At 38.3% G+C, this 27710-nt stretch overlaps 1 protein-coding gene across 1 annotated transcript in view; it reads right to left on the bottom strand.

Annotated features, from left to right (window-relative positions):
* LOC122808588 (DNA topoisomerase 2-beta-like) overlaps positions 1-27710 on the bottom strand; it is a 252391-nt gene that overhangs the window by 176241 nt on the left and 48440 nt on the right. The window contains exons 3-4 of the mRNA XM_044079545.1: positions 3018-3221; positions 2501-2591 (exon numbers count right to left, since the gene is read on the bottom strand). Of these exons, the coding sequence (XP_043935480.1) occupies positions 2501-2591; positions 3018-3221 (295 nt within the window). The remainder of the gene's footprint in view (positions 1-2500; positions 2592-3017; positions 3222-27710) is intronic.

The following is a 27710-nucleotide window of genomic DNA, read 5'->3' as shown; positions in this document are numbered from 1 at the left end:
CCCCAATGTGGGGGATCTATGCCCCCACCCTCCACTTGTATATGCCAACTCCGAGATAGCTCTACAGTGGGGAAAAGGGCACATTTCCTACTGTTGGCCATCTATCTCCTTTACCTGAGAAAAAACATTTGCTCACTCACTGTATTAGTGTTTGCTGGTTAGTGTTCGTTGAATGGAGGTTTGATGAACGGAACCTTCAACAAAATAATATAGACCTGTAAGGAACACCTTATTGTATCAACATGTATAAAAAAGAATATATTCATGTCAATGAACTTGATGCACAGCTAGTGCAAGCACTAAAAGTAATATGTGTGTGTGTGTGTGTGTGTGTGTGTGTGTGTGTGTGTGTGTGTGTGTGTGTGTGTGTGTGTGTGTGTGTGTGTGTGTGTGTGTGTGTGTGTGTGTGTGTGTGTGTGTGTGTGTGTATATATATATATATATATATATATATATACATATATATATATATATATATATATATATATATATATACATATATATATATATATATATATATATATATCTATATATATGTATATATATATATATATATATATATATAGACACACATATATTTTTATTTATTTACTTATTTTTTAATTTATTCTTTACTGACTAGGTTAGTCCCATTAAGCTAGTAACTTCTTTTCAGAAGAGACCCAAGGCGATATTTATACTACTAGGGTAATTTGGTCAGGGCATCATGGAATTTTCTCTAGCCTTTTCGATAGTTGCCATGAGATCTTTTACATTATCCTGAGCTAACACCAACACAGGCAGATAGGACCTCAGTTTAATGTCTCATCTGAAGTACGGATGCTGTCTGTTAAGATGTCAGGTTGATGTAACTGATAGCTAGATAGCTAAAATTCAGCACTGTCTGATGTCATTTGCTGTGGTCTATGTGCTTGCTTTTGTGATCAAACTCTGTATGTGTTGAAGTAGTACAGATTTTCACACCACGTGGTGTTTATCTTTCCTCTGCAACAGTGTGATCATGGATTTGGTATATTAAATAATAAAGGTATAGATTTTCTTAAAATGTCAAAGAAACTACATTTTTACAATTGCATATGTGGTCATTTACTTTCATTAGACTGAGAGTTCATGCAGACAATATTAATCTGATGATATGAGTAGGTTAGGAGGCAGTCACATCTCTTAAGAACATGAAGGAATCTTTTGAGTAGACCAAGGGGTAGGCTTTGATGGATATCAGGCCTCTGAATCCCTTGTTTTCTCTTGCTGGTCAGTAAAGACCTAGGATTATGTAAACAACCATCCTGACATTCTTTGTGCTATGTACCCTTTGCGGCTCCCATCTTGTTCACAGTGATGTAGGACTCACCAACTGGTGGCTAGGCTGAAATGGTAGAACTGTAGCAATGCACTGTGTCATGCTCCTTTCCCAGGTCATAAAGCAGGTGTAGTTCCTACACATCAAATATGAGAACTTACTTACAAACATAAGGATCAATAGCCAACTTAAGCAAACAACACAAGAGGATAATGAAATACAGTAGATGGACACACCGATCTAGTAAGGCACATGATGTCAACATGCTCAGGTTGGAATACCACACAGCTCCATGCACAAAAGACAGACAATTTCCATTTGGGATCAGTTAGGGATCACAGAAGAGGCACTCACAACAGTTACTCACTGCAGCAGGTCCCCGAAAAGTCAGTTATGAGATTTTTTTTTTCTTAAAGTGATTTGCTGATGTTCAGACATTTATATTTGCACCATGGCATGTTGTGCAAAAACTGCTGAACAGTACTTTTCCCCTAATCAGGGAATGCTTTGGGTTTTTTCATAAAATATAAAACTACTTTTAAAATGCACCATTTCTGTACCTTGATATCACTTAGAAAAACACAGAACTTTAAGCTAAGTGGTGTTAGGACAGGAAAAAGTGATTGCATCCATAGACTTTAATTGGCATATCACTATGCACGTGTGAAGGTGCCCCATTAAAGTGTATGGAAACACTGCAGGATACTCCTAAGGTAATGTCACAGTAGGAAAAACTAAATTTATTTGTACCATGATATAATAAAACTTTATGGAGCTTTTTATTACAAATGGCCCAAAAACATAAGGAAGGACAAGCAGGAAAATACACTGGGGCACTTGACCCATCGAATGCATCAACGTATACAGAAACATTGGCAAATGACTTTAAGGTGCACCATGAATCACCAGAACATCCATCGAACAAGCCAAAGAGCAAATGGATATTTTCATAAGATGTGCAAGCACCACCTTTCACCCAGCCCTAGCCATATGACTCTGAATACAACCACTGTAAACAAAGCTGAAAGTTTTTGAAGGAATCAAGAGCCCCAGTTCTAATAAAAAATAAATCACTTAAAGCACTCCATTAACACGTACTTTAAGGCAGGTTCTTTGAAAGTGAGTTAGACCCCCCACACACACACACACACACACACACACACTAATACACATATACCAGTCTAGACTGGTGCAACTTACCGATAATTTCATCAAAGATTTTGTACAGTCCAGGAACATATGTCACATTTCTGTAGTTCATGCCAGTTTCATCATCAAACACCCACATTGGCTAGAAAAGATAAACAATATTGTAGTCAGTAGAAATCTGTTCATTTAGTCATGTCAGAGCAAGCAGAAAGAAATGCTGAAAGCATCAATCCCTAGTCTGGTCTTTAATGGCAGGTTTTGTGCCCCATCGAAGGGAGCACAAGAGAAACCCACCGATGTGCCAGCCTTGCTTCAGACACCTACTCTTGTTAGAAGTCATAAGATAATCAGAAAATAAAGAGAAAATATAATCTACTATCCACATCAATCTCACCTCCAACGCTGAATCCATCAGAAGTTATTCCTTAAATTATGCGAAAACCCAGGACTACTTAGCCAATGCAAATATAATTACATTCCACATGAGAAGTACCAAATAAATGATCAAAAATGAACAGCAGACTGACATCAATCAACCCAACTCACTGAAGCAGATTAAAGACCTCACCTGTGTAACAGCTTCCATAGATCCAATGTAATTCTCTGGACGGAGCAAAATGTGCTCCAGCTGCGACATTTTCTGATAAAGTCGTTCAACAGAAACTCTTCCTGCTGGATCTTCATTCCTCTGCATTGCCTCTTCTCCATTGTCTTCCGTCTCATTTTTCTTCCTCACTGCTTCTCGTGAAGGCAAACTTTTTCCTTTTGAAGGCTGGAAGAAAACAGACGTCAAATAAATATCAGTTAAAAAGTCTCAAGACAGCATGTTTAGAAAAGGTTAAAACCCCTCACTCAGCTTCAAATGTCAATTATCTCCAGTTTTAAATAAATCATTTATTCTTGACCATGGCCTTCAGTTTTCCAGCAGTTTTCAGATATGATCAGTTAAACCAGTTGTTCACCCAGCCCATAACCAGTTAGCAACTGTATGTGTCTGTGGCACATACTGATAATAATCTCAAGTGTGTGTGTTGGGAATGTCCTGATGTCCTGGAGTTCAAATCCACAGAGGGTGCTCTTTGTGTGAACATAATGATGTTTAAGAAGCCTATGTCCATATTTTTCTTAGGGCATGGCATCCAGGTCTAAGGAAGTAAAAGTGTCACTTTATTTGGCTCTTATCAGACCCATCATTGAGTGTTATGCCCCTTTCAACATGTACCTGACCAGACATATTCAGCACTCACAAAAGTTCCTTGCAAGAAGAATCCAGGGTATAAGCACTTTATCCTATACCGATCGCTTTAAAGTCTATCTGTATACTATGCCTCCTACAGGTTACTGAGAGGCAATCTATGTCTGCCATACAAGGCATCCTTGGATCCTGCTCTGATGGTCATTTTGCACATCTGCAAAATGAACAGCATCAAAACCATGAGATCCAAGGATTTAAATTTTGCTCGTGACATAAGTATTACATGTTGGCAAAACAGGTATGTGTCCCAGGGGATCCCTATGCTCCAGGACATGCTCCCTCTCCATCTGAACCGAGTCCATCCCTTACCCGATTTAATCATAACCTCAACCAATAGATCAGAAGTTAGATATTCACCCTGGGTCCAGCCTCCATATCTCTGATAGAGGCAAACAGTAATGGCCAAAAGGCAGAGGGTAGGTATTGTCAATATGTACAGTACATGGTCATTAGACTAAAACAGCCCTGAAAACCGTTTGTATTTGCAAATCCTATGAATGATTTTTATGCAGCAGGACTTCTACATTCTTTGTGGATCTGCAAGATATTTGAAAAGACAGAGCAGCTAGGAAATAAAAGCCTATAAAATCTTATATGTCCAGAATAACAAGATGAGCAGTTGTAGTTTCTGATTAATCACTCTTGCTTTCTTTTGATACGAGTCATGTCTTCTTCTTTCGGCTGCTCCCATTAGGGGTCGCCACAGCAGATCAACTGTTTCCATTTCTTCCTGTCCTCTGCATCTTGCTCTGTCACACCAACCACCTGCATGTCCTCTCTCACCACATCCATAAACCTTATCTTAGGCCTTCCTGTTTTCCTGTTACCTGGCAGCTTCATCCTTAGCATCTTTTTCCCAATATACTCTGCATCCCTCCTCAGCACATGTCCAAACCAACGTAATCTTGCCTCTCTGGGCCGGCCTTAGGCATAGGCCAACTAGGTGGCCGCCTAGGGCGCCGCTCTAGTAGGGGAGCTTTTCCAGTATTTATATGGTGTAGGTAGACTAGGATGGGGGCACCAGGTGATGTGGTGGGGGCGCCATGGAGCCCTTTTGCCTAGGGCACCAGTTGACCTAAGGCCGCTCCTGCTCTCTGGCTTTGTCTCCAAACCTTCCAACCTGGGCTGACCCTCTAATATACTTATTCCTAATCCTGTCCATCCTCGTCACACCCAGTTGAGTCATGTAAGGGACATTAAAGGAGATGACAAAGGATAAGCTGAAGTAGCACAGAGAGCCTCAGGAAAATGTGAGCAGAATCAATCTTGCTTGGTCAATGCTTGTGTTTACAACTACTGTCTGTGTCACTGAAGATGAGGGGAGAGGTGTGTATCAGGTCCTGCGTGCAAAAGAGGAAGAAAGTATCCAGATTCTGGATGACTTACAACAAAATAGAACTTCTTTATCTTAGCACTTGACTGAGAAGCAAAAAGGTCTTACTTATGGTGTGCCCAAGTGATTCACAATCCACTGAAACACTGCTGCATTCAAGTGCTGTTTACATGTTTAGAGTAAGTGACTACACATGAATTCCGCTGCTCTGGAGGATAAATAATCACCATGGATATTACAGTATGAAGGAGACAATATGCCTGTCTAGTCTGCCCTTTAACCCCTTTACTGCAGGTAACAATATGTTGAGCAGAAGTAATTGCCTCTAAAGATTTCAATAACATCAAATAAGTTCTGCGGAGCCAGTAGATTGCAGTGTGAGCTTCTCCTAAACAAAATAAATAAATATCCCAAGGAAAAAATTAGGATTCAGTGATCTTGTCTCAACAAGAAAATATTTCTAAGGAAGACTCTTCTGCCGTAGGATAAGCCATTGAAGTTCTATTTTCCTCCGTATGCAGCTGGAAATGTTTACCAAATGCACTTTCCTGATGGAATGAGTAAGACTTGCTTAAAGTCACACAGTAGGCACATAAAGGCTAAGGGAATCAAACCCTGATTCATAGGAACTAAAGCTTGCAACTTTAACATCTGCACTAATTACCTGACCTCTGAAGGTGCTCAAAATATTACATGTACTTTCCAGATATGTGCCAAAGGGAGAATCATACTTGATGATTGGCTGATGTGGCCTTAGTCGAGATAAACAATGACATCTTTGGATCTGGAAACTATCCTTCTACTTATAGGCTGCACAGTATAGAAGGACATCCATAGCACAGTGGAAACATGTTGTTTGAATGATAGGTCACTATCTACATATGTTCCTAAGTCCAGAACCACTGGATCAACTCTTCGGGGTGTATTATCAATGTGATAGTTTGCCAGGGTAGTCAGTTTCCCAAAGGATACAATAATGCACTTTTTGCATTTAGTTTTAGTCTATAACACTAGCACCAGTTATTTGTTTTGGAAAGGCCTTCCATCAGGATAGCCAAGTCATTTGCTTAAGTCACAGAAAAAGAAACATGTTACAGTTAGAAAGTATAACAGAAAATGTAACAAGACCCTATGATGGAATCTGAGAATATACACATTGTATAACCACAAAAGCCATTAATGGAGAATTTACATTGTTTCCTAGCTAAGTAAACAAGTTAAGGTTCTTAGTCTAGTTCTGCTAAACAAAGTACAGTAACATGTGATAGTAAAGCACATTATGAGAAGTGATTGGCTGTTTCAGCTGATGATAATAATTAAAAACAAAATTAAATATATTATTCTGAAAGGTGGCAGAAAGGTGATATCCACAAACTTAAGTATATTGGGTATAGTGCTCGAACACCCTTGATTTATACCACCTCCGGTTTTGTTGTGTGGCCAAACTGTTGATAGCAATGTAATACCCTTTTGCTATACAATATTACCACTTGTATCAAAGAATCTGCGACTGTAGTCTATACAATTTCTATTGTTCTTCTGAGCAGCACGCCAGTCAGATGTATTAAAAAACTGATTTGTTAAATCGTTACATTTATAAATATGAGTTTGTTGAAACTAAACTCGCAATAGAAACTACTGCTTGTTCGCACACTTGATACACGCAAAAACTGGATGCGTTAAAATTCAAAGTGCGAAAAAACAAATGACCATACGCAAAGAATAACTAACTTTGACAACCTTGGTAAACACTGGTTAAGCGCTTTCACCCAAAACCTTATGGGCTTCTTCAGAACACCATTGTTTTAATCAATCAAATATTTAAAACCTTTTAGGCACCAAAAAGCCTTGACTGTCATTAGAGATATTTATATAGCACTGTCACTTTAAACATTTAAACAGTCAAGGCTTTTTGGCACCTAAAAGGTTTAAATATTTGATTGATTAAAACAATGGTGTTCTGAAGAAAACCATAAGGTTTTGGGTGAAAGCGCTTAACCAGTGTTTACCAAGGTTGTCAAAGTTAGTTATTCTTTGCGTATGGTCATTTGTTTTTTCGCACTTTGAATTTTAACGCATCCAGTTTTCACGTGTATCAAGTGTGCGAACAAGCAGTAGTTTCTATTGCGAGTTTAGTTTCAACAAACTCGTATTTATAAATGTAACGATTTAATAAATCAGTTTTTTAATACATCTGACTGGCGTGCTTCTCAGAAGAACAATAGAAATTGTATAGACTACAGTCGCAGATTCTTTGATACAAGTGGTAATATTGTATAGCGAAAGGGTATTACATCGCTATCAACAGTTTGGCCACACAACGAAACCGGAGGTGGTATAAATCAAGGGTGTTCGAGCACTTATTGAAACTCTATGGTAATACTGATTTTCAGTTTATTTTTGGGAGATTATTATATTGGGTATAGTAACAATGATGAAATCTCTAGCGAGGTTGGCATAATGGTTAAGGTATTTACCTTGCAGGCACAAGGTACAGTGTTTGATTCTAACATGGAATAATTGTCTAGGTTAAAATGGCCCACAAGGGCAGTCAGCCTAGTATGAACCTATGAACTATTGCCAGTACTGTAAAAGTGGTATTTTGTAATACCTCTAATAACAATTTTAAGTCTGACCTCTTATTACTTCTGAGATGACAAGGGATATCCTGGATGTTGTCAAAATGGGGCTGCTGCTGGCCTGGATGCTAGTCTAGGCAATGTATTGAAAAATATCATAATTGGTACGTCAGAATTCACTAAATTTCTAGTCCAGACTATAAAAGACAGCTATAGTGATCCTGGCTTTTAAGGATGATGATAGAGGTGAGCAACTAAATTACCATGCAATAAGCTTAACTAGTTTATTGAGCAAGGTTATAGAGAGGGTTTTACTAAAGCTGGTCCTTGCATTCCTAATTGAATCCCACTAGTATAGGTTTGTAAGTAGCAGGTGTCACATCTATCCACTGGTGTCGAGTCGCATATGATTCACATAGTGACCCTGTGAACAGCCAGTGCAATTGACAGAGTTTGCTAGGTAAGCAAGAACAAAAGCAGATTGCCAGGCCTTTCTGCCATATAATGTACACATCAATGGATAATTTTGGTTGGTCAATCCAGCTATCACATGTCTTTGAGATGAGGGAGGAAACTCGAGTACCATCAGAAAATCCATGGAACCCCATGGAGGACATGCAGGCTCCACACAGAAGACACCTCAGCTGACAACTGAACTGGACGACCTTTTGCTGTGAAGTGACAAAGCTACCCACTGTAGTACCCCTAAATGTAACTCACTTTTACTGAAATGTTCCATCTGCTACTGATTATGGCTTCCCAGAGGATATTCTTTTGCTGCATTTGACATTATGCCTCACCATGCCATTACTGACTGACTCTTAGCTTTAGCTATTAATCAGTTTGTTACAGGCTGGGTTAAAATTTGGCTCATTAGCAAACCTCAGGGTTAGAATTTGGTCAAACTACCCAGAACTTTGTGAATCTGCATGAGGAATACCTCAAGGTTATGTTTTGGGCTCATTTTTATTTAACATATTCATGATCACCTTTCTTCATTCTGACCAAGTACAGTGCTCAAATCTGCAAAGGATTCTAAAACACAATTCCCCTTAATGCAATAAAAGATCATCAGGTTATTCAGTCCTACATAGATAATCTTGTAATATGGGCTAAAAATATATAAATTGGAATATATCATGTACACACATTGGTAACAGCAGTTGGGAATTGCCTTATGGCTTAGATACAGTACTTCTTCAGTGGTTGATTATATCTACAAAAATGTGGATATTATTTATCTTACTTTTGATGCTCATGTGCAGCCCTTATGTAAGAACATATACAGCTTCTTATGCTTAATACATGGGACATTCTGTTCCAGAACTTTAATTCATTAATAAGACATTTGGGCAGCACAGTGGTGCAGCGGTTAACGTTGTCGCCTCATAGCAAGAGGTTCTCCGGTTCGATTCTCAGCTGGGGTGCCTTCTGTGTGGAGTTTGCATGTTCTCCCTGTGTTTGCATGGGTTTCCTCCGGGTACTCCGGTTTCCTCCCACATTCCAAAGACATGCATCTGGAGCGTTGCTCCCCGGGCCTCTGCTGAAAACAGGCTCTGTGGAACCTAGTCAGACATTCCCGGTCAACAAATGTTAAAAAAAAAAAAAAAAAAAGACCCATTATAGAATTTGTCATCTCTGTCTGCAAGTATACTGTAATAAACTTAAGAAAACTTGAAAGAATACAGCATGTCTTCACAAACATGTTCATTAGCAAGACTGGTTGAATATGTTCAGCACCTCAGAAGCCTACATTTATTTTCTGTCAGTTATAAACTGCTGAGAGGCAGTCTAATTAATGCCTACAAGACTATATATAATAAGGTGTCTGATGCAGATTTGAATCTGCCTATCTGCTGTGAGACAAGAATACTAGGAATAATTAATTTCCATTTACAAGGGTGTCTCAAATCATATATTAAAAGTGGAGTAACATTTAAAAGAAAGGCTAGATTAGGGAACAGATTATACTTTGTACTAGTTTGCCGAAATGCTGTCAGTATTTAACAGTTGATTTAGATACTTTTTATGGAGAGAAGATATTTAAATTTCTTAAAACAAGACTGCAGACTTTTTAAAGAACAATTTTTGGTCTATGAATCTGCTAATAACCTAAGAACTATTTCCAAGATGCTCTCAGGGGCAAATGGCAAGACAGATGATTGCTGACACTAGAGCCCCCCCTCACCAGCCCAGATAAAACATCTCCCTGGTAATAGTTCATGCCTGAAGATCTACAAAGACTTACTTACAAGCAGGTTACCAATGAATACGTGATTATAGGTTTAGGAAATCCTAACTAAAGTGTCCAAAGGATATATCTTTTGATGCCTATGAATGCTAAAATTGCACTGCAGAACTCATGAAGCCTGGTCCAGTGCTTTCACATAAATTAAGTGTTGACACCATCGGCTTGGTCACCACACAGTGAATAAGTGACTGACTTTTTGTACTCTTAAAGTACCAGTGTGAAATAAATAATGTCACAAGGTGAAAGCATCTACTTTTCCCAGTCTGTCAAAAGCCCTTGACTCTAATCTGTGAGGAAGGATGACACCTGAGTGAATCGGGTTCAGTGGGGTTCCTCATTAGCAAACTAGTTGAAAGAGTGCCATTTGCCTTGGGCATCTCAGCTTGGATCAGCCAATCACTGTGATGATAGTATGCCTGCTCCTTCTTCCACAAGAAGTGTGTCACGTCTTGGGAAGTTTTCAGTTGTGGCAGACCAGGTAATGCAAAAGTTGCATATAGTTAGAACTATCCAAGAGAATTGGAAAAGCACCCTGAAAGCCCACTACAACCTTCTCTGATGGCAAACCATCTGTAGTTCAACCCTCCATTTTAAACTTTACTCAAAGCTGGGGTCATCGGAGTACTCAGAAACACCATCATATTGGAACAACAACTCCATGTGCCTGGTCTTCAGGTATCTATAAAATGGGCCTATGAACAAGATGAAAATGCTATTTTATAAAAAGCAAAAGCTGGGTAAAGTAATAACAAAGGATCAAGGTTTGTAGTGTAACCGTTAAAAGAGGGGGCTGTGCAATACATACTTAGGGGGAACTAGTCTGGTGTGGCCTGGAGACTGGTACATAAGCTTTCCTGGTAGGATCCAAGGTGGGGGTGTGTGACAGAAGTAGTTTGTAATGCTGTATCCAAATTCCCCAAATGCAGAATATAAGGTAGAGAAGAAAGTGAAGAAAAGAGATAAACACCACCAGAAACTGATAAGATAAGTGGCTGCAGTTAAAGGATGACTATTATAGATGCTAATGGGACTGGTGCTAGGCAGTCATATACAAGGTAGAGAGATGCCCAAGTAATATGCATCAGTGTCACTGGGCATTGATGTAATTGGGGGGCATGATGAAAGAAAGAACATGAATGTTTGTGGGACTGGTGACTGGACTGGCACAAGCCTACATTGTGAAGGAGCTGGATTCTGGCATCCGGACACCACTGGGTAATGAAGACACCTAACAGAAGAATGGCTGCTCTCCAAACCAGGGTTGTGTCGGTGAGACTGAATCAGACTCTAGCAGAGTTGAAGGAACAAAACCCAAGGAAGGAGTAGTACATAACCCTTTTTTCTACCCCTTTCCAATTCCCGTGAAAGGAAACTCGTACAGAAACAACAGAATGCAGAGTCAGGAAAGGAAAAGGAAGAAATTGAACTTTTAAATGCTTCTAAAGATACCTTGGTTGTCAGCCTATCAAACATTCCTTTAAGTGATGAAAGCATACGCATTTTGGAGAAAGGACTTATTTTATTCCATCGCTCCAATAAGAAACAAATGAATTTGTTACTGATATTAAGTTATTTGGAAGAAACGTGAACCTTAGAAATATTTTTGGTGACAATGAGTCTAATCGAAGAACAAAGTGTAAATAACCCAGTACCTTTATACCAGTGAACCACCCATTTGTAGAACTATTTATTAGTTTATGTGAAAGCGAAGTAAGCAAACTCAGAAATGACACCAGACAATACAATCATTTCCACAACATGACTGATAAAGAGATGTTAGCATTGATTGAGCTGAGAAGTAGAGAAGACCTCATCATGAAACCAGCTCATAAAGGTGGGGCTGTAGTTGTCATGGATTCTGCATGGTATAGAAAACGTATGGAGGGAATGATGGAAGATGAAAAAACCTAAAAAGTCATCACTTTAGCTTCTTTGGAATAGAAGATCAAACAAATACGTGACGTTGTATGACTTACTAATGACAAGAAGAATCAACGGAGAGCTTTTCAGTTTCCTTGAGGTGTGCAAACCGACAGTTCCAAGTATAAGCGGTTTACCGAAAATATATAAAGACTTAAAAAATCCACCTCCAAGACTTATAGTGGCTGGTAGAGGTTGGATAACTGAACCCTTGTCGATGTACATAGAGAATGAACTGAAAGCCTTGTTGACAAAAAATACCATTGTCATAAAAGATTCGGGCAGCTTTCTCACTACTTTGCACAACAAGTTACAAAGTATTCCTAGTCTACCAGACTTGTTAGTTACGATGGATGTTACCAACATATTCACAGTTATCCCCCACGATTATGGAATTGATGCCATCAGGAGTTTTTCTTCTACCATGGGACTACACATGGATGTACTCTTTTGCCTCCTAGAAATAATATTGGAAAGCAATGTTTTTATTTATGGGAACACTTACTATTGGCAAACATGGGGTGTAGCAATGGGCACCCCATGTGCTAATAGCTACTCAAACTTGGTCCTTGCACATTGGGAGTCATTACATGTTTTTAGTAACATCAGCCCATGGATTCAGAATATCTTTTATTATGGTCATTTTGTTGATGACGTTTTCCTTCTGTGGAAAAGCAATGAGCAAGAGTTAGAGGTTTTCACAGATTATTTGAATTCTTCAACGACCTTCCTAAGGTTCACAACAGAATTTTCAAGAACATCAATTACATTTTTAGATATTACATTAACTCTGCATAGCAATACAGGGCTTCATACAAAAATACATTGAAAGGAAACCTGGCGTAATCACTATCTGCCTAGAAACAGTATGCACCCAGGTCATATTTTTAAGAATATTTTGGAAAATCAAAGGACTCGAGCGTCCAGATTATGCACAGAGAAAGAAGTGTTCAAAGATGAATGCACAACTTTATGGCAGAGACTCAAAGAAAGAGGTCACAAGGACAAAGAATTGTCCTTGGAACTAGATGCAGAGAAAGCTATTCGCAGCAAGGTACGTCCCTATTTTTTGGAAGCCACAAAGACTACCAACTTGACAAGTGATATAACTAGTATGAAGCTATCTCATAAAAAGATGAACAAGGTTAATTGCACTCTTACCTACAGTTCTGATAGCAAATAGATTTGCCAAATAATTAAGAAATACTGTCCAGTTTTAACTGAAAATGAGAGCATCAAAGAAATTGTGGGGGACAAGCCAAATTTTGTTTTCAAGAATAAGAATAATTTAAAGCAACTCCTATGTAATAAAGATGTTTTTCAACGTAAGCATCCCAACATTAGCCAAGGTACTCACTGTTGTGGCAAATGCAAAGCTTGCTAATACATAGATAGAAGCAACTTATTCCAGCATTCTGTTACTGGTAAGAACTACTATTTCAAAGCCTCAGCCACTTCTTCAACTCAGCGTCTTGTTTACTTGGTGACTTGCTGAGACTGTGCAGCCTACTACGTAGGGAAGACTAATTAATAATTTAAAAATATTTCCAAACATGACACCAACAACAGCCTTGCCTCCCATGTTATGACTTATCCCCTCATACATTCCAATTTAAAGCTATGGAAACGATTCCTGTTCCATAAGAGGGGGTGATGTTCAGAATCGAACAGAACTTTGTGAATTAAAATGGATTACTAACCTGAGAAGCACCCGCCACTCAGGACTGAATAATATGATACCTCTAAAACCAGTTTTAAGAAACAGACGTCTTACCATTAGTTAAAAAGTTTTTTAAGCAAGAAAGACGCCTTACCAACAATTAAAAGTATTTATCATCAGCCTCGGCTGAAATTCATTTATAAAAAAGAGAGATTACCATATTTATTCACCAGTTCTTTTATTGGCTACATCTGAAGAGTGGTAATTAGCTCCCAGGTTTTGTTTTATATATATATATATATATATATATATATATATATATATATATATATATATATATATATATATATACTTCTAATGGCCTGGATTTTGCTCTACTTATTCACCGGTTCTTTTATTGGTAATTCCCGAAGAGTGGTGTTATTTTAACAATTATTGATCTTCAGATCTTGTTATACATTTCACTATTGGCTTGAACCTTGCCTCAAGCTTTTGTTTTGTTCCATCTATGAGATGAATTAGAGCACAAAGAAGCAATTTTACCTAACTTGTGAGACAACATGATTACTCACTATGTGAGCTCAGGCACAGCTGCCTTTCACAAATGTCCAAGGCTTACTAACGCTCGACATTCTCCACTGTGTTCATATTGTTTATTTTGCAGTACGCTCGCTTACAAAATTCATGTACCTGTACCGAACATGATGTCAATGGGTTACTCGCTATATGCGCACGTTTTATCTTGATAATGCAATGCACAATTATCTTGCTAAAGCGAGTTGAATCTTAAGAATTTGTACATTTAGTTTAAGATCTACAAACCATTATGGAAGAAGAACCGTGAACTGCACAAAACATGTACCTTATCACTCCTGATTGGATCAATACCATCAGCTTCATAAATATTAATTAGTTAACTATGACCTCTTGTGGTTGGTTTTGATGACATAATCCATCTTAACTACTGGATGTGAGTTGACTTCCCACTTCCACAGGATTGGACGAACTTTACTAAGCATTCTCTCTCTCTCTCTCAAGTATGATACAGAATTTTTTGCATAAGTTCTCATTCACTTAAATTGTAATCCAAGTATCACAGTCATGCTTTTGACATTTTTTGGCTAATACAAATCGAAGTTTATCTACCCCAGCGATCGGTCTTGATGTCACAGCCTTACACCTGTTTGGTTAAGAATTAGAATCATTCAGCTTTCTGCTTCCAAAGACTTTAATGGACTATTAGTAGTCTTTTAAGAACAAATGAAAGTGTCAAGTTTTTTGTGTTATAGTATTTATGCTTGCAAGCATACAGGAAATTAAAAGATCTGCATGGTATTATCTCTTCAATCACTTTTTGAAATTACATACACTTTTTATCAGCTTTGTCTAGCTCCCACTGTTGGTCACTCTTGCTGATAGCCCTCAGCATCATGATTTGAAGACCATATTTCCTGCTTCCTACAGGATTGGATGAAATGGAACCTATGTTTTACTAGCTGACTTATGGTTGGTCCAACTGACAGCTTTTGACCAATAGTAGTTTTAGACTGAAGATTAGTATTTCCTGGTTACAATGGCAAGCTTGTCGAGGATTGGATGAAATATAAAGGTGTGATCCAATTAGTGACCTGTGATAGGCTAACACAGACTATTTTAACCAATAGTAGCCACGAACTATTATGATCTGAAGAAGGCAGATTTTTGCCGAAAGCACTTATCGTTTGGAGCCGTAACTTAACTTTTTTATTTGGAATTATCTTTGTTTTATGTTTTATTGATTTATTGATTTATTTAAGTTCTGGTGTTAATATTTTATTAGCCATGGTGACGATTCAGGATATTACTACAGTTTTTGTCAATATAGTTGGTATTTAATAGACAATAAAGAGGTGACTTATGTCTGGCATATAAAGCATCCTCCAATCCAATACTGATGGATTTACTGCACATCAGCAAATCAAGTGGCATCAGAAATACTCAGTCTAGGGATCTACACCTCTCCTTCAACATCAGCAGAACAGTTTAGAAGAACAAGTATAACTCACAATGGATATTGCTGCTTGGGAACAGTCTCCCCATCCATGTAAAACAAAGCTCATCCTTGTCCATATTCAAGTGCAACTTGGATCTATGGATCAGTAAATCAAATGGCATCAGAAATACTCAGTCTAGGGATCTACACCTCTACTTCAGCATCAACAGAACAGTTTAGAAGGACAAGTATAACTCACAATGGATATTGCTGCTCTGGAACAGTCTCCCCAGCCATGTAAAACAAAGCTCATCCCTGTCCATATTCAAGCACAACTTGAATCTATGAATGAGAAACAGAAAACTTATCCCAGGACTACACCCTGTACTATAAATGGACAAAGGCAGCTCCTAAATGCTTTATCCCAGCATTGGTCCCCTCAAATTATCTATGGTATGATCCCAGTTAACCACTCTACAGGTAATCTACAATTATTGGCCATAGGATAGGTAAGGCCAGTCTAACACCAAATGGGATAGATTCATTTGAGCACCAAAAGGGAAATTGGCTAGACTTAAAATGACCCCCAAGAGCAGCTAGCCTAGTACTTACTTATGAATCTGTAACATAATCACAAAAAACTATATGGAGTCATAGATTTTTGACAATAAAATGCCACAGGTATTTTATCCGGAGTAACCACATATGTATTATCTCAGCAGTACAGTTGCTAATGGCCAAGGAACAGTATATGATAGACTAAAATCCAAAATATGATCTTAACACACCTTGTGGCAAAACCAAAGAAAGCTGGAACAGGCAATTTGTTTTTTGTAATATATAATCTTTACAAAACGTGGATTCATAGCATGTCATACTCTTTTTATCCATCACCTCTAATGGTATTATTCCAGCAGTTTAGTCTTTAATGACCAATGGAGAGTGTATGACTGGCTAAAGATCAAAAATAAGATCTTAAACATACCTAGATGTAAATCAGAGCAGGGGTGGAGCAGTTCACTTCTAATTTGCACACTGAACTCCAGTGAGGCTGCCTCCTTGAATCCAGCTGCCTTTTTCTCTGAGACATGTATCATAACTACATAACTCAAATCCCTAGCAATAACAGGCATATAGCTACCCCATGGTAAAATATCCGCACTATAGATGACTTTCTATGCTGAGTCTCAAATAAAATCCCACAGAAAACAATTAGCCTAGAGGAGCTAAACACTGACTGGATGACAATCAGCTCAGCTCAACCTATCAACACCACACATCTGTAGGGATACACCCAGTTTATCATCTCTCCAACCAGACATAACAGAATCTCCATGAAAGATTCAACACTTGCCTGCATCCTTACTTCCTCAACAAATAGTATTACAGCATTTGGTACCCCTCCAAACTCCATGAGTGACCATCTGCCTATATTTGCAGTAGGACTATCTAAAGCATACCATTAAAAACAAGTTAGAAATCATACTAACCTCCAACCAGAGAATTTTAAAAATACCCTAACACCCTTTATCTGAGATGCACTCAACTTTATACTAGATAGTGCAGTCTCAGATTTTAATACCGCCTTTCTGAATATCCTCAACATTCTTGCCCCACTTAGAACTGAAAGAGTTAAAAAAAACCTTGCAACATGGCTGTCTGCCAAACTTAAACAACTCATGAACGATAGGGATAAGGCTTAGACAGCCTGGTCACATCAAAATGAAAAAAAAAACTGCAATATTATAGACACCTTCGGTGTGAAACCAGAGTACTAGGTGTGGTAAAATATCTTACTACACTTGTTTTCAGAATAAAAATAATTATAACCCCAAGCAATTCTGGACAACATTAAACAATGTCCTCCACCCAGAACAAATATGTACTCTTACCCCATCCACTACAGGCCCTGTTGCTGACCAGTTTAACCACTATTTCATTCATTTTGTTGATCATTATATAACAACAGATGTGCTGCCCCTCAAGTTGCATCACCACTAAACAGCTCTCCCCAAAAATTCACTTTTGAATCAGTCCCCAGCTCTATTATCAGGAAACTCTTCCTTACATTAAAATCCACCACATTATTTCCAGCAAAATATTTAAATATTGCAGCAGATGCCATAACCTACCCAGTTTACATTCTGATAAATTGCTCCACTGGAGAAAACTGTGTTCCTGAACTATGGAAAAATGCACTTTATCTTATCACTTCATAAAGGTGAAACTCTTTCTGAACTCTCAAATTATAGGCCCATAGCAGTCCTCTCTCCGCTTTCCAAAATTTTTGAGAAATGTATTCACTCTTGGCTCCTAAAATTCTAAATCACTAGCATTATTTTCTCACCCACACATCATGGTTTCCATCCTAACCATAGTGCAACTACTGCCCTACTCAGCTTTACTAACAAGTCAACAGTAGTAGGAACTCTGGTAAACTTGTCTCCTCACTCCAACTACTGCCCTACTCAGCTTTACTAATAAGTCAACAGTAGTAGGAACTCTGGTAAACTTGTCTCCTCACTCCAAATACTGCCCTACTCAGCTTTACTAATAAGTCAACAGTAGTAGGAACTCTGGTAAACTTGTCTCCTCACTCCAAATACTGCCCTACTCAGCTTTACTAATAAGTCAACAGTAGTAGGAACTCTGGTAAACTTGTCTCCTCACTCCAACTACTGCCCTACTCAGCTTTACTAACAAGTCAACAGTAGTAGGAACTCTGGTAAACTTGTCTCCTCACTCCAAATACTGCCCTTCTCAGCTTTACTAATAAGTCAACAGTAGTAGGAACTCTGGTAAACTTGTCTCCTCACTCCAACTACTGCCCTACTCAGCTTTACTAATAAGTCAACAGTAGTAGGAACTCTGGTAAACTTGTCTCCTCACTCCAACTACTGCCCTACTCAGCTTTACTAATTAGTCAACAGTAGTAGGAACTCTGGTAAACTTGTCTCCTCACTCCAACTACTGCCCTACTCAGCTTTACTAATAAGTCAACAGTAGTAGGAACTCTGGTAAACTTGTCTCCTCACTCCAAATACTTCCCTACTCAGCTTTACTAACAAGTCAACAGTAGTAGGAACTCTGGTAAACTTGTCTCCTCACTCTTTCCTGTCTTATCGAAAGTCACACCCATTACTACTTCTAAAGCTCTCTGCACTATTCAAGTCTTCCTCATCTTTTCTTTGGTTTTGGAGCTTCTTATCAAACGGCACAAGTAGTCAACTGGAGAGATGATTACTTATTCTTTTTGTTGTCTTTAGGGATCCCCCCAAAGATCAGTTCTTGGGCCACTGTTATTCACTGTCTTCACAAATAATCTTCACTCCATCACAAAACATGCCACTTAGTTCAATATGCAAATTAAGCTTTCACATGTGTTGGAATATGATAAATAAGGCTCAACTTCTCCTTAATCCCAGGTAGACTAAACTAAACTTATTTACTGCTAAACATCTTTCTGTCCAAACAATCCTCTCCACTATATTCTCAGCCAATAATACTAAAATAGATCAAAGCTGGCATACTAAATTTCTAGGGGTCACAGTAGATGACACAATGAAATTTGACCATTACATAATCCGAACAACAAACAAAATCCATTGTAAACTTGGCTTAGTGTATAGGGCCAAGTCCTGTCTTACTGACAGCAAGAAAACACATAGCAACAAACTTCCTATTACCATCCCTCTCCAAAACTCATCAATCTTCAACTACATCATGACTCAAAATGGTATAATGCTATAACAAAGTTAAATATGGAGCTAACCATCACTTAGAAACTCAGCACTACCTCTCACTAAAACATCTTAACTGGCCAGAGCTTCCAGTACAACTAACTGACAGAGGCACAGTATACTAACCTCGAAAAAGGGCATAGCAAAATTAATTTAAAATAGGTGGCGAAAGCCAAACACACTCTGGCTAGGCTTATAAATGCCCTAGGCAGATAGCCTAGTATGAACCTATGACCCTATGAACCCTGACAGAACTGCTAGTAACCCACAAACTTATACATCAACTAGATAAATGTCCTGCTCTACAATCTATTGTCCAACGCTACTCCCCAAACTGAGAGCTGAGGACACATCTCTTCTTGCTATTTTAAATTTTATAACTCAGCCATTAATTAAGTTTTCTGAAACTGTGTTTCAAAAGCATGGAACTCTGTTCCCCCCTCCCTGAAACAAAACAGCCAGCTAAACTCATATAAAACTTACCAAACGCAGTATCTGATGAGTGCATGATCATTCTTCTGGTTAAACCAACTTAGCACAACCATTCCCAAGAGTTATAACTGACTACTTCTTCTAATAAAATCAAAGGTCATACATCATGTAAATTCAACTTTCCATTTCCTCATCTCACCCTGGTCTTTACATCTCTGCTTTTTATTCACAAGACATCTTTATACATTATGACATCCTTCATTCTCCTTCTCCTCTCACTTATAATTCTCACTGTCTTTAACCTACATTCACTGCAAGTATTTTTCACTTATCTTTCCTGCTTTTTCTCTTTTTTCCCTTTCTCTCATCACCCCATCTTTTCCTACTATCAGTCTACCAACCTGCATCTCTACAGTTTTTCAGTGGTTTATATGCTCCACTGAATACTCGTTTTATTTTTTTTCACCTTACTCATAATCTTTTCCATGTAATTTAGTATAATTATTGTTCCATCATTTCATTGTTAGAAGATATTATCACAAAATTACATCATATTGCATTGATATTGTACAACTGCATTTTACAGTATTAAATAATACACTGTTCTTTCTTTTGCACTTTGCATGATCTTTCATTGAGTCTGCATTGTTATTAACTTGTTATAACTTGTTAAAACTTAACAAGTGTAATCATTAGCTGTAAATTTTATTTTTGGGCTTCAGGTTTTTTCCTCAGACCTCCACTGAAAAATGATCTGTTTAGGCCCATTTGGAATATGCCAATAAATAAATAAAATGTGTCATATTTAACAAAATACTCATACTAGAGCCTGTTATCTGGGCAGATACAAATATTGCAAGTACACACCACAATGGTCACAATTACATTCGTTGGTGGTACACTTGTAAGCTTTTCCATTTATAAGTTTGAAGATATGACGCTATGACTTTTATTGGTCAGCACTTTAATAGATGTACAACATCAGCTACTGATGTGGAATAATTATGCTAAAACATTTCTGCTGAAGAATAATACCAAACAAGACCATCATGCAGAAAATGACATACCGTCATTAAAAAACAAAACAGAACAAGAATAATAAGCATACCATATTAGATTCAATCTTTCTTTTTCTTTTCACGCTAATTGCTTGCAGCATAACACTCAAGTAATCAAGAAATAACTCACTTAGAGATAGACTTCATCTAGAATGTTGGTACTTCAGAACTACTACTGTTACATCAGGGATTTCAGAATTCTAGATGGTTGCCACTGTTGCATCACTGCCTTTTTTTTTAACCAAAAACATGGTGGAACTAAAACAAGTCTGTATGCTTTTATGACTTCTCCACCACCTACATGCCTTGCCAACATCCTCCAGAACTACCCCCAACTCCCTATTTTGTGGTGTCACTCATCTTCAACTGAATCTGTGTAAACGTTGCTGAAATAACTCTGAAACTATTTATAGGGAGTAAGTGCACACCATATAGACCCCTAAGGGCAAGTGTGAAGTTTAAGGAACATACATCATTGCTACAGAGATTGCATATCATGAAGTTATGCTAAAATTAAACTGACAGGGTATTGTTGCAAAGATGTAAATACCCCCTTCACCCATATGTCCTTATTAATGGTACTGTTCTAGTATAACTGACCTCACGGTAACAATGATTTTAGCCACCATTCATTTTCTGGTGCTAGCATTCAGTTTACAATGCCATTTAGATTCATAAATATTAACCTACCTGTGTAGTCCCCACATTCCCTACAATACCAATTCTCTGACTCAGGAGAAGCAATAACAACTCCATCCAGGCTGTTGAACACTTGATTAGCATGCATATTGGAAGGGTTATGGGAATTTGCCTGTAAGGTCCACATATGTTTTGTGGGATTAGAGAAGGCATATGGTTGTGTACTGTGCAATATCTAGTGTGAGACTCTGCAACAGGATGGGATCCCAGATCTGTATACTCCAATGAAAAAACAGCACAGGAAACAGTAGGTTGCAAGAAATGTCTACTTAATCCACAATGAAATAGACAGGCAATTATCAATGCAGGAAAACACAGATTTTGCTAGCCAATTGCCATGAATTTCAGTAGATCTAGTTTAAGATCCCTGCATCCCCATTTAAATAATAAAAAAAAAAACATATGATTAAACTTGCTGTGATGTGAACACCAAAATACCAAGTGAAAAAAAGTGCTAAACAACATTTATTTATTTATTTTATTTTACATTTGTTGGCCGGGCTAGTCCAACCGGATACATGTCCATTTTCAGTAGAGGCCCGGGGAGATAAGCTCCAAGATTAAACTAATGCAATAGGAATACAAGGCAACACGGAAACATAAAACTAATACATGTTAAAAATACAATACAGTAATGCTGCAGACTAACATAGTACAACTAGCCTCAAGGAGTAAAGGCACAAAATGCTAAAAAATGATTAAATACATTATTGCTGTTGGCTAGCATAGAAGGAACTAACATCAACAGAAAAACATAAATGCAGGTTTTGGCAATGCAGTGGTATGAGAAGCATATATCTGAGGTATATAGTTTGATGTTTGTTATACAGAAGAGCGGGGAAGAGATGAGCAGCTCTGACTAGTTATTATGCCTATTTAGAACTTTACACATACATAACATGGGTGGTATTAATACAAAAACTGGCAATGAAAGTACTAGGAGCAGGAGTAGGTTTTAGAAATGTACAAGGTAAGTTTCATGTAATAAGAACAAAATAAGAAACTACAAAATTAACTAAGGGGAGGGTTTATTTGCTTATTAGTGGGTTATATAAGGGGAAAAAGCAGTATACTCAACATAAAATATAAAACTATGTAGAAATATCCGTGTAAATTACGCATCTATAAACATCAGGCAGAATATTACAACTGATATGTGTCAAATAAAAAACAATATTGTTCAATAAAAAACGTTCTGAGGAAAGCAGTTTTAAAAAAAAAAGCTTAGCTGAGCTATTACTGACATCCAGTGGTCAACTGTATAAACACACTTGTTTAAATTGCATATACATAGTTAAGAATAAATCCTTTAAATTTAGAGACAAGAAATGTCTGCAATATACTTTATATATAACTGTTGAAGTCAGAATATAACAACTAATACTTGCTGAGAGAATATAACAACTAATACATACCGGCAAAAAAAGAGCAGTATAATTCAGTAAAACTCAATCCCAGGTTGCTTCTAAATAGCTTAAAACATAGCCTGTCAGGCCATCTGGACTTTTTATATAACTGTAGATTCCAGACAGGTTTTGTGGCTAATTAATGGAGAACAGCAACAGTCATCCTTTTGCATAAAGGTGGGTCATCTACAGACCCTGGAAATTACAGACCCATACATTTCACTAGTTTCATATGCAAAGCCATGGAAAGAATTATCATTGAAATCATAAGTAATGACATAGGAAACCTCGAGAGATGGGATGCAGCCTAATTTGGTTTCATCAAGGGCAGATCATGCCTACTCAACATGTTGGACTTCTTTGAGAAGGTCACCGAAACAATGGATGAGGGCAAAACAGTTCATACTGCCTACCTTGACCTGGCCAAGGTGTTTGACACAATACCACAATCGGGCATTGTTGACATACTCAAGTGTTTAAGCATAAACCCTTATACCACCCAGTGGATAGTCAGCTGGCTCACAGGCAGAACCCAGGAAGTTACAAAGAGGCCAGTCACAAGCGGATTCCCACAGGGATCAGTCCTGGGACCAGTGCTTTTTGGCATTTACTTCTCTGAAGTCAAGGCCAGGCCTCTGGCTGACCAAATTGGCAGATGACTGCAAATTAGGAGCAGTTACAGAATCCTCCACCAACACTAATGTTCACCAGGAAAGGGTGACACAGACAAATAACTTGAGGTGGATTTTTATTGCATGGGCACAAAAAGCCTATACAAAGGGTTTTGAGGTCTGACACTGTTATTATCCTTTTTTCTTCTACTTGTACACATCCACGAGCTCTGCAAAAATAAGCACTGTGACTTGTTTCCACTGCAAGATATTTCTCTGGATGTGTGTATTTAAAAAAATGGGAGTGATCTAGTGTGGCACTAAGTGACTACCCCTATATAAAAAGGGTTGCCTTCATCACGAGGAAGAATGGGGACTGGTCATATTAGTCATGTATATCAGCCTCTAATAAGCAGGCACTGTATTCCTTTTTGCCAAACAAGAAAGATTAGTCTTTCATAAAGGATTTCAGGAAATGTGAGCCCTGTAAAAGTTGGCGCAGACTCTCATATTACATATGATACAAGCATTGATAAGAAGAAGTCAGACTAGAAAAAGTTCTGTAATAAACCTTTCATAATTTGTTTCAAGGAATATGAGCCCCACAAAGGCAGACACAGCCTCTCATATTACATGTGACACAAAACATGCTGGTGATAGTCTCATAAAAGCAGGCATTTTCAACGATCAAACTGTAAGCCACTGTACAAACCACTCTTTTAGATGGAACTGATAAAGTTCAGGTGAATGTGTTTTCTTAAATATAGTTCTATATGGGTAGCTAATGGTGTGTTGTCATTTTTTATTTGTTAAAAATAAAAATAAAAAGCTTTTAACTAAGAATGAGGTTCCACAAGCTGCTGAGTTAGCGAATCCTCACTGGTCTTCAGGGAATATTCAAATAAGGGACTAACCTCTAACCTTTGGGAATGGATCCTTGTTTCTCCATCTCCCAGATTTACTCCAATCAGCTCCCTGAGGCATTCCCACCATTACCTGTAACTGGTTTAAATAACTGACCTGTTCAATGTAATGTATTAGAACAAGAACACTCATCCATCTACCTACTTAACTGAATAAACTACTTGAAACTTCAACAAGGTGTCTTTATTCCTCCTGCAGGAAGGGTATCAGCGAGAGACAGTCTCCTAGATCCAATGGTCAGGGACTTGGGAAGACACGTAGACAGTAATCTAGCCTTTGACAATCAAGTATTTACAGTAGCTAGGAAATCATTCTGTGTTGTGCAACTTATAGACAAAGGCATGGCATTTAGGTCCAAGGAGGTCATTATTCCACTGTATTCAGCATTCATCAGATCTATCAATGAGTACAATGCCCTCCTTGGTATATACCTAACCAGGCACATCCAATAATTGAAATGTCTAGAGAGGTTGCTCACTTAAAGAATACAGGGCATAAGTAACATGTCATATGCAGACTGCCTCAAGGCCCTATTCCTCTATTCTGTCTGCTACAAGCTGGTGAGGAGAGATCTATGTCTGGCATAAAAGGCATTGTCAGACCTCAACCTGATGGACCTCCTGCATAGTCAAAAAACAAACAGCACCAAAATTACCTATTCCAAAGACTTAAAATTTGCCTGTGACATAAATAGGACCTGCTTGAGATACAGGTTTGTATTTCAGAGACTATCCCTTATCTGAAACAGACTGCCCATCTACGTGAAGCAGAGGTACTCCCTAACCCAATTCAATTATAACTTGGACAATTGGATGGGGAGCAGGAAATTCATCTCTGGTTTGGCACCTATGTCTCTAATGGATGCAGGCAACTTGTAAATGCTTCATCTATTAGACCCCTGTTTACACTTATCAATGGTACCAGAACCTGTCTGAGAGTTGAGATGCATGGCAAGACTTAAAAAGATCCTTATTGCCGATTGCATAGTACACACTTATGAACACATGACTCTAACTCTGCATGCACTGATAAAAACTGAAAGCCCTTTTTAAGACTAAGTAGCTTGTTAATGACATCTAATGGTCAGTTGTATAATCATACATTTTCAAGTATACCAATGTATGCAAATGGTTCAATATGCGTCATTTAAACCTGGGGAAAAAAGTTCACCCATCTTAACCATCCAAAGACGTTTTTTATATGCCAATTGTTGCTGTAATATTTGTGTATTCAATTACTTAGCAATGCCAGTAAAAGTAAAAGTTGCTGTCGGATGACCCAAAGTGTGGTTATAAAGTATATTTCAGAGCTTTTTGCACCTAACATATCTTAAGTATCAAGTTATTTAAAGCTTTAAAGGTCTAGAGGACTGTCTAGTGTAAAAAGTTGGTATAATAAATCATGTCAGAAAGAAAAATAAGCTTTTTCCCTAGAACATATGTGTTGCATCAGCATAAAATTGGACTTGGGTATATTTTTCATCATGTGTGAGGGTCCAGTCAAATAAAACAAGAGACCATGCTCTCCTGGCTAGGATTTTCTGTGATGTGCTGGTTACCTCTCTGCTCGCGGGTCATGAGGGTAAAAAAATACAACAAGCCAAAGAAAATTCCAGCAGTTACCTGCAAACCTTGGAAGCCTGTCATGTCATAAAATCTATGTGTAATCAGGAATAATGTTTGTCCTGGAGTCTCAGAAGATTAGTCTTAAGTTACTTCAGGTTTTTCTCTCTCATGGTATTGAGTATAGGATCATAGGATTATAGCAGGTATCAGTCTGAAGGTCATTTCAAGTCTAGCCATTTCATCCCAATATAATGCCAGAGATACACTAGTCAATACAGGATTGTATTTAGTAATGACTGCCCATGTCCAGGAGGGTTGTAGGCACTGTCCCCGGTTAGAATTTACGATGCCCCATCCACTCATCCAGGTTCCTTTTGAACAGTGTCATAGAGATGCTCTGCTTCACATGAAATGGCAGCCTATTCCAAAGATGCGGCAGTTGCTGGGCAATGAATCTGTCCTTCCAGCACATCCTGTTCATGTCGCAGGCCATATTTAGGTTCCTGGAATCGGTAGTTCTAGTCCTGATTGAGTTACAGATGTGCAACAAATTCATTAGGCTTGGGCCGGAGACTGCTCTGTAAGCCAGGCACAAGTCTCCCCTAAGGAGTCTATTAGATACAGAGTATAGTGACAGGGACTTTAGTCGGTATGTGTAAGGCAAGTGCTGGAGTCCCTTGATCTTATTTGTTAGAAACCTCTGAGGTCTCTTCAATTGCTGCAGGTGCTTTGTACGGTACATGCCAAAATGGCATTATATTCAATTATGGGCCTGATTAATGACGAGTATAGGGGGTTATAACTTTCTTTGCTCTAGAAGCTATGTTTTTGCTAATCAAGTGTACTATGTAGAAAGCCACCACCAAATCCCCCAATGCTAGCATTAATCTATATGGCTTCACTCAACTGATTGCCTCCCCAACACGTATGAATCAACAATCCAATACCAGCTCCACTGTAGACTGGATACTTACCTCCCATCATGATCATTATTATAACTCTGCTATTCTTCCTGACACACTTAATGATCATCACCCTATCTCTATACATCGTCACCTATCCCAACCCTCTAAAATGCACATTTACAGGGACTGTTGTAATCTATCCAACTTTAACCATGATTTATTTAATCAAACACTCTCATCAATAAACTGGTCCTTTCTCCAGCACCTCCCTCTTGAAGAAGCTGTTCTCACATTCAACAGCATCTTCCTTAACACTCTCAACTCCCTAGCCCCTTCTAAAAAAGTTTGAGTTAAAACAAACTTTGTTCCATGGATAAGTAAAGTCACTCTCTCCCTCATGCAGAAAAGATACACTGCATGAAAAACCTGGCACAAACTCAAAACCCCTTCCAGTTTCCAGCACTATAGAGAACTTTGTAATGCCACTGAAACACAAATCACTCTTGATAAAAAAACTTCTACCTGAACCCCTCAAAAACCCCACTCCAACCTCAAATGATTCTGGAGTACCATTAATAAGCTTTTACGCCCAGGTAACCCTTCCCCTCCCAAATCCTCCCCAAACAGCTCTCCCCTAGAAACTGCCACATTTCTCAACTCCTTCTTCATAGACTCTATACAGAAATTAATCAAACTTAACAGTAACATTAATCATGACATCCCACCCCGTCCCTCCAGCCAAACCACCTTCTCAATCAAGACTATCCCCACAACTGTCATCAGGTCCCTACTCGGTAAACTTAAATCCTGCTCCCCTTCAGCTGATAACCTGCCTCCCCTATACCTCAAACTAGCAGCCCCCTCCATAGCCTATCCAGTCTCCATACTTATTAATTGGTCCATTCAGGAAAACCCGGTTCCCCAAATATGGAAAACGGCCTACATTATACC

The sequence above is a fragment of the Protopterus annectens genome, chromosome 8.part0 (assembly GCF_019279795.1).
Source record: "Protopterus annectens isolate FY-2018-M chromosome 8.part0, PAN1.0, whole genome shotgun sequence".
In the NCBI taxonomy this organism is placed as follows: Eukaryota; Metazoa; Chordata; order Ceratodontiformes; family Protopteridae; genus Protopterus; species Protopterus annectens.
The sequence above is the reverse complement of the archived record's forward strand: the minus strand, read 5'-3'. Positions and strand labels throughout refer to the sequence as shown.